The sequence below is a fragment of the Anoplophora glabripennis genome, unplaced genomic scaffold, assembly GCF_000390285.2.
Source record: "Anoplophora glabripennis isolate ALB-LARVAE unplaced genomic scaffold, Agla_2.0 scaffold549, whole genome shotgun sequence".
NCBI lineage: Eukaryota > Metazoa > Arthropoda > Insecta > Coleoptera > Cerambycidae > Anoplophora > Anoplophora glabripennis.
The window spans coordinates 258,402-266,572 of NW_019416986.1; the positions used below are offsets into that span (position 1 = coordinate 258,402).

General features: G+C 32.3%; 1 protein-coding gene across 1 annotated transcript; it reads left to right on the forward strand.

Moving 5' to 3' along the window:
* Positions 1-2,021: 2,021 nt before the first annotated feature.
* Positions 2,022-5,279, forward strand: LOC108909499. Its single transcript, XM_018713861.1, has 3 exons — positions 2,022-2,286; positions 4,808-4,933; positions 4,989-5,279. The coding sequence occupies exons 1-3, from the start codon at positions 2,214-2,216 to the stop codon at positions 5,213-5,215; spliced, it is 426 nt and encodes a 141-aa protein (XP_018569377.1). The 5' UTR covers positions 2,022-2,213; the 3' UTR covers positions 5,216-5,279.
* Positions 5,280-8,171: the final 2,892 nt, after the last annotated feature.

Consider the following 8,171-nt stretch of genomic DNA (forward strand, 5'->3'; position numbering starts at 1 on the left):
TTAGTTTACCAATATTTACTTTTATGAGCAGAACATCTCGATAGTTATGGCCCTAATTAAAACGTTAGTCTTAAATGTTTTCAGCGTTTTTAATATATTCATACTTTTGATGTGAAAAATGTGTAGTTGTTTGTTACTATAAAATGAACAGTCTTCGAGACAAACACGTTTAACAACAAGATACCATTTTACTTATGTCATTGGCATTGGTCATTTATGCAACAAAATAAATACGGAACATCAGATATTATTTGATATTATGCATTTATTTTGATAAATAAAATAGCCAATATAGTTTTTTTGTTGTTCTTAAGCACTTAGTACTAATAAGATATAACATATGTCGAAATTTATTATACACTAGGCACAAAAATTAAGGGATATTAAAAAAATCCCAAAATTTTGGATGATTTTCAAAATACTGTAACTTGGGGGAAACCCTTCTTGGATTTTCTGTACGACCATTATTTCCCGAGTAATCGATTGTCAAAGTCAACAAGGCCCTGGAACCGCTCAAATTGAAGAGAATTAAATGATCTAAAAGAGCTTTATGATGAAATTACCAAAAAAATTTTTTTTAAATTAATAGCCTTTTTTTCCCGTTGATTTTCTTATTACTCAAAAACTGCTTATGCTAAAAAAATTTTAAACTGCAGATCTGAAAACTAGACACTTGAAGCTTCAATTTCCTTTTCTTTTATTCTCTCTACGACCCTTTCCCTCCAAGTTACAGCTCTTTGAAAATAATTTTCTTGTAATATCCCTTAATTTCTGTGTACTTATATTAGAAACAGTTAATTTTAAAAAATATTCATATGACATTAGGTTTTTTTTTCGTGACTGAATATTGGTGAATATCTGACTTGTAGTTACTATTTCTATCTCTTTTGAACTTAGTTGTCATATGGTAGCTTAAATATCTTCATTCACTCATACTACACATACTACAACATACGACTTCACTCGCGAAAAAAAGCCTTTTAATTATTGTAAGACCTACTCATATTCAGTTTACTTGACACCCTGTATAATCGTTTGCCTTTGAATATCTCGTTTTCTAACAATAAGTATTTTCTGAACAAATGAAAATATATTAAAGAAATTTTGTGTGCACAGTATGTGAATAAAGTGACACTGAACGTGAAAATATAGAGGTCAAGTGAAATCAGTGGCACAGGTATTCAAAAAGCAATCAACATGCTCCTTTGTAAATACTCGCGAATTTTTCGGGACATTTTGTCTCTTGAGAAAACCACGTGACTTTAAATATTTGCTTACATCAATCCCCTTCTTTATATCCAACGTTGACCGCAACATTGAATATTGTGACCAAAACGTTGACGGCTTCATCTTATTTGCCAAGTTTGAGATTCAAAGAAACCTCTTTCGCACACTCCAGTATCTCCTCAGGTACAGCTATATCTTCATTAGATTCCCTAAGAGTCTTCAGCAAATTGAACCACAAACAATAACAAATGAACTCAATTAGCAATATGGGGACTAATGTTTGACGAAGTATCCACCTAACCTACTTTGCTGTTATCCAAATTTGGTTTGAATAATTTCAAGGCACAAATTAATAATTAAATGGGGGATTTCAGTTGAAGAAAAAATAGCATAACAATATACTTTTTGAAAAAGTGTAATAAATCTGATAAATTAAATAAATCTGGGAACTGCTAAATAAAAGCTATAAAAACCATAACTAATATTATGAAAATTATGAAAAAGTATATGCCCGTTGTAACCCTTGTAGTTACGCCTATGGTGGTTAAAAATGAAACTCAGATTTTATATGCAGATACAGACTTATTGATCACTACAAAGAAATTGATTTATTTTTCTACCGCAAACTGGTAATTCAAAAGAAATTCTGTAATCATTTCGTATACTTTCGAGATTTGCTATTTATTTATATAAGATAAAATAGAGCAAATATGTCAGATAAATAGAGGATCTGTAAATCTAAAAAAAAAATCACTGTAGGTACACTTTTAACGTCCGTCTAGTATGATTTAAAAATACGATATGTGTCTCAGATATTAGTTCTAGGTACGGCAACAAAGGCAAAAATAGAATTTGTTTATTAGAATTTTTCAAGTAATTTTAATTAGGTACATGCGGTTTGTTTAAAGTTGTGGAAGTATACCAGGGCCATCTATGTTTTATAACTCATTATTCACCATAGAGAACAAGTAAATTTTTATTTTGTGATGACTGTAATAAGTAAAATATGTGTGCAACTTCAGTTTCTCTTCGTGGTGCTGCTATTATTTATATCGACAGGTAAGTAAAGACATAAATACTTATATAAAAAAATACTTCATAATGTGTGTTACGTTTTGTCTTTAAAACATTAAAAACTGTTAAAATGTAAAATGGTTGTGTATTTATTCATATATGAACGGAAGCGAGGAGGTACCAAGTAGTTTTTCTTTACTGAGAATTCCTTAAAAAACGGAAGTTTCGATTTTATTCAGAAAATGTTTTGTATTTTTTTATGGATCTGTTACTGGGTTTTTACTTTGATAAATATGTACCGTAGATTGGAGTGACTTTGAACAGTTTTTGGCACTTTTTTTGTCATAACTTGTTTATTTTTTGTATAAATTAGTCCAGTATAAACTATGTGCAGTTTAAATTTTTTAGCTATTAGTTGCAATGGTCAGAGATGAAGAAAAATGTATTCATTGGTACTGTTTTTTTTACTTTGAAAATCTGATAGGTACCCGCAAATTAGTTACACTTCGGTCATGTTTTATAAATGGACTTTGTGGCTACTTCAAAGCATTAAAAGAGATGTGTCTGCAGTGAAAAATATTTGAAAAAAAAAACGTTTTTTTAATTGAGGCATTGGTAATCAATAAATACCTACTATTAGATAAAAATAAATGAGGCTGTTAACTTTTGTAAAACTAGAACAAATTCAACAATTTCATTTTTAATATAACAATAAAAAAAAAATTCTAATTATGTTATGTTAGAGAAAATAACATCTTTTTATAAAAATAAATAAATGAATTAATATTTTTCGTCTTACATAAAATGTGTAAATATTAATTTAGAAAAATGCCTTATATTATATTATAGTGGCTATTTAGCTTTCAGTTAATACTTCCTCAACTAATATTCTACGTATATTTAGAAAAATATAGTAATAATCATATTCAAAAATATATATTATTGAAGATATTGTCCGTTATTCTTTTTGCTTAATATCAAGGTGTTTCATAATAGTATGTCTTTATACAGGAGGGTGAATCTGCGCATAATTTTCAGTAAAAAAGTTCATATATATGTCCGTAAATGCTTCGTTGCCATGGTACAGGCACAGCTTAATAACATAAGCTGTGGTACAGGGTTTCAATAACTTTTCTGTTTTTTCTTTGTATCTCCCACAGTTTTTGAGATCTATGCCTCAAATTTGGAATGTAGGTTAACTTAGATTACCTGCATCATTAGCCTTGCCTAATAGTTGTCACGATCTACAGTATTTTCTGGGATCGGGCCTCCTTTCAGTCCCCCAAACTTTCTTCCGGTACGCCACTGGCCTTTTCTAGAAGAAAGGTTTCATTCCCTTTTCAATTTAGAAATGTTTTTGTCTCTTGCAATTGTTCGTATCTGCGGTCGTTTTCGAGCAAAAAAGTAAATTATTTCCTGTAAATGGCTAAAATAAAAGCCGGATTTTAAAATTCTCTAGTAGGTTCTGACTGACAGAAAATAATTTATTTTATGAGACCAGTGGCGTACCTGAAGAAAGTTTGGGAGGCTGAAAGGAGGCCCGGCACCAGAAAAAGTATCACCCTGTAGATCATTATCTTAAAAACTGTGGAAGATGCAAAGAAAAAATAGAAAAGAATGACGTTTTATGGATTTTTCTCAAAAATTTTAATAGTAATCCTATAGTTTTCTTTACATAAATGAATTCAGCATTTTGTTTTGGTAATTAAATGTATTTTCGTTAGTGTCGTGTTCCTCAATAATGTATTATCATAATTTGCGAATAACTTGATAACAAAAACCGTTTTGGCGTCAAAAGGTATCTATATATTTTTATGCTCTTCAGACTAACCTATTAAAAGTTTAGTCCTGCTATTTCACTCTTTTAAGAAAACTTGAAATAACCTAAACATGGATAAATAGCGCCAATAAATAACTAAATACACAAATTTAAACAACACTTTCGTTACAAATTTCAAACTTATAGTACGTATATTCATCAGTTTTTTTTTTTAATTAATTTATATAAAGAAAAGCATTCCATTGCATTTAAAAATTTTGAGAAAAATCCATAAAATAGCATTCTTTTGAAATAACGCCATCTATAGGTTTCCATATTGAGGTATATAACGCTGAGCTTTTGATAAGCCAATCCTTAAAAAAATGCATTTTTCTGATGAGCACATTATGGGCTTCCCCCACCTTTTCTGTCAAGAGATAGAACAAAATGCAAATAACAAAAGTTATACGCAATGAATCCGGCTATCCACATTTGCACTATTTAATATACCTGAAGAGGAACCATTTCTGAGAAAAATTCTCAATTCTATGCTTTGATATGTAGACTGCGCTTCCTAGCGGCTGAACGAACTTGAAAACTGTTTCCAGTGATCTCTCTTGGTCGATTTATTAGATAACATTTTTGTCTCCAAGCTCTAGGGCCCCTAATATGCTAACTCGCCGACCTTATTTATAGTGGGACATCCTGTATATGTATCTCAGATACTGTCAGTATCCAATTCAAAATGCTGTGAACGTTACCGAGGACTGAAATTGTTGTCTAATTAAAATGTTTTCCACTTTTCAGGATCATGTCTTCAGTGCTATAAATGTTTCAGTACCAACAGAGACTGTTACGGTGGAAACCCTAGATATTTGGGAATTTTAAATTGTAGCAGCAAACATGAAGTTTGCGCTACATTTCAGTATCAAAGTAAGTTATAAAAACTTTTAAAAAATAATGCTAATTACCTATTATTGCATTCTAGTCGATGATTCCAGTGCATCATACGTTACAACAATAAGAGGATGTCAGCCCATCACCAAGGACGGGATATGCAGCCAACTTATGAAGACAAAAAGCAATAAGAACGTGGTTCAAAAAGGAATCCTGTGCGAGACCTGTAACACAGATCTGTGCAATTCCTGTACAATAAAGAGTGTGTCTTTCTTTACGCTCCCAATAGCAATACTCTTAATCATTCTTAAAATATAGATGAAAAAAAATGTAAATTGTGCTCTCTAAAACGATATTATACAATATTTCAAAAAGGTGTCATTTATTTGTAACATTGTAATATATACATGTCAGTAATCAATACGTAGTTCAATAAATTTTATTTAGCCCGTGAAATGCGCAATCGTGATAGCGCACAACATATAAAAAGTTAGGGGATCGATGTACGAGGGGAATCCAAAAATAACCGGACACCATTTTTAAAAAATACAGAATTGGTTCATTCGGATTAGCCACTTTCAAGGTACACTCTGATACAAACGTTTTTTCCACTGCGCAGAACACCTTCGTACAGATGCCGTTTCATATCCGGAGGAACAAAAAAAATCACAAGGTGCCAGATCAGGTGAGTAGAGTGGGTCAGGAATCGTCATTGGGCCAAAATAAAAACTTTTTATTCTTGCATTTTTTCCGTAAAATACATCCTTAAGCAGTTATAGCCATTTGAATAATGTTCAAAATCTAAACTATTTTACCAAAAAAATCGAGATTTCCACCGATGGCTCCATCATTTTCAGTGGGTCAAAATACCTCCTGTTTTTTTTTTATTAAGGTCATAATAAACTTATAAAATTTACATTATTTTCCCTGTTTCTGTTCTTCGAACCGTACAAATTTAATAACAGTTTACAGTTGTAACAATGTGAACTGAACCACAATTGGTCTATCACAATCTGTGACTAGGGTTACCAGATCTATTTCATGACAGACCCGGAGATATGACTCGTTTGTAAAATTGATGACTAAAAAAAAGATTATGTAAATGAATTGCTGTTTTCGAAGAAATCGATGTTTTAAAAAAACGCAATCAGGAAATATCTACTTCGTTCGTGACAAAAATCAGGTATCAGGGAATGTTTCTTTCCGCAACAAAGAAAACCCGGAGAAATGACATGTTAACCCGGAGCCCGGAGATGTATGTACCATCAAAACCCGAAGACTCCGGGTCAAACCCGGAGATCTGGCAACCCTATATGTGACAGAAACGCATACACTGAACAAAACCTGTTCCAGCGGAGCAACCTAAAATTTTATTTCTACCCGTCTTGACCCTATTCCAAAACTTCTCCGAAGTACCATCGTCCATCTCTAGAGTTTAGGCCATCCACAACCAGAGAGCAACAGTCAAAGTCCCCAAACAATGAGCAAAGTGTCACAAATCAAGCTAATTTATTAAACGGTTACAATAAATAAATTAATAAAGATAAATGTTTAAGTTATCAGATCCTGAGAGTTTATGAACTTCAAAATTTAGTTAGTAAATCCAGTGGTATTACTCAAAAAGAACTTAAAAAAACTTACGTAAGTACTTACCACAATATACTAATCAAATCAGTATGAAATTTTAAATGATTTATGAATGTATGGCAATTTTTAAATACCCCCACCCTAGAAAAAGACGCCAAGAATATGGCGGATCCCATAGAGTAAACATAACCTGTTCTGTTTCATGGTTTTAATACTTTTAATAATTAAATTAATTTATGATTGTAATCCAATAAGGTAAAGAGATTGTTAGCTATGTAGCAGTGTTACACGTAAAGTAGTAAAGAAGTTTACATTTTTTTGTTAAATACAGGTTTAGTTATTTGAATTCCAGCAGAAATAATTTAGATTAGATTATAAAATCGGTCTGAATTTTATAATTTCTTCAAAAAATTACGAAAGCGTATTTATTTTCTAAGCAGATTTTAAAATGTAGGTACTATAATTTTTATTTCATTATTATTAACTATTTATTTATTGAGTATAATATTACTTATAAATAAATAAGATAATTATTTACTTTAGTGGCACCACCTCCAATTTTCACAAAATTTTGTCTACTATATGTCTATTTTCGATGGTGCTGAACACGAATCTGAAGTTTTTTTGTGCGGTCGAACCCAGTTTTTGAGAAAATAATTTTTCAAAATTCTAACCTGAATATTTCAGATAACATTACGTAAGTAGAACTCTGTATATTTTATGTAGCTTTCAGAACATCTGTAATAAACAATGAACAATGTTTAACAAACACATTTTCCCAAATTTGAACTAAAAAAATATGTATTTAATAAATAAAATTATATTAATTTTATGTGGGATGAACAGAGTTGAATGAGTGGGGGAACTCAAAGTTGTCATCACGAATTACAAATGGCGGATTCAAACTACAAAATTTTTATTTATTAAATACATATCTTTTTACTTGAAATTTACGAAAATGTGTTTCGTGAACAGTGTTAATTGTTCATAACAGATGTTCTGGAAAGCTAAATAAAATATACAGAGTTCTACGTAGTGTTATCTGAAATATCCAGGTTAGAATTTTGAAAATTTTTTTTCTCGAAAACTAGGTTCGACAGCACAAAAAAAAACTGCAGATTCATGTTCAGCACCATCGAAAATAGGGGGGTAGACAATTTCGTGAAAATTGGAGGTGGTGCCACTAAAGTAAATAATTACCAGTATAAGCACAGAAGAGAGAGTATAAGTGAGGTTATAGTTACATATACAATAATAAAACCATTAGATATATTATGAATGAAAATATAAGAACGGAAATCGTAATAACTGTCATTCGCGCCACGCGCGCGCGCCATTATTCCATGGCTAGGAATTGGCCTCAATGATTTGGATCGAGGGGGATTATCCCTCTTTATCCTGCCTCATCTCGTGTAGGCCTGGACAGCCTTCGTAGGTGGGCCCCATCCGTCGTCTACCCCGACCGCAAATGCGGCCGGTGTAGGCGCTTTGTGGGACCTCCTTTTGTCCTGGCTGGGCCCCGCCGGCTAGGGCCCTTTCTTCTGGCGCTCTTCTTGCTTCGCCGGCTCGTCTGTGTAAACCCCGGGGGTAGTGTCATGTTTATGTGTGGTATGGTTGGGTAGGGTAGTGCGGCTATGCAGCCTGGGATGCGCTTTGCTAAGGTGGCCCTTAGGCTAGCGCGGGAGGG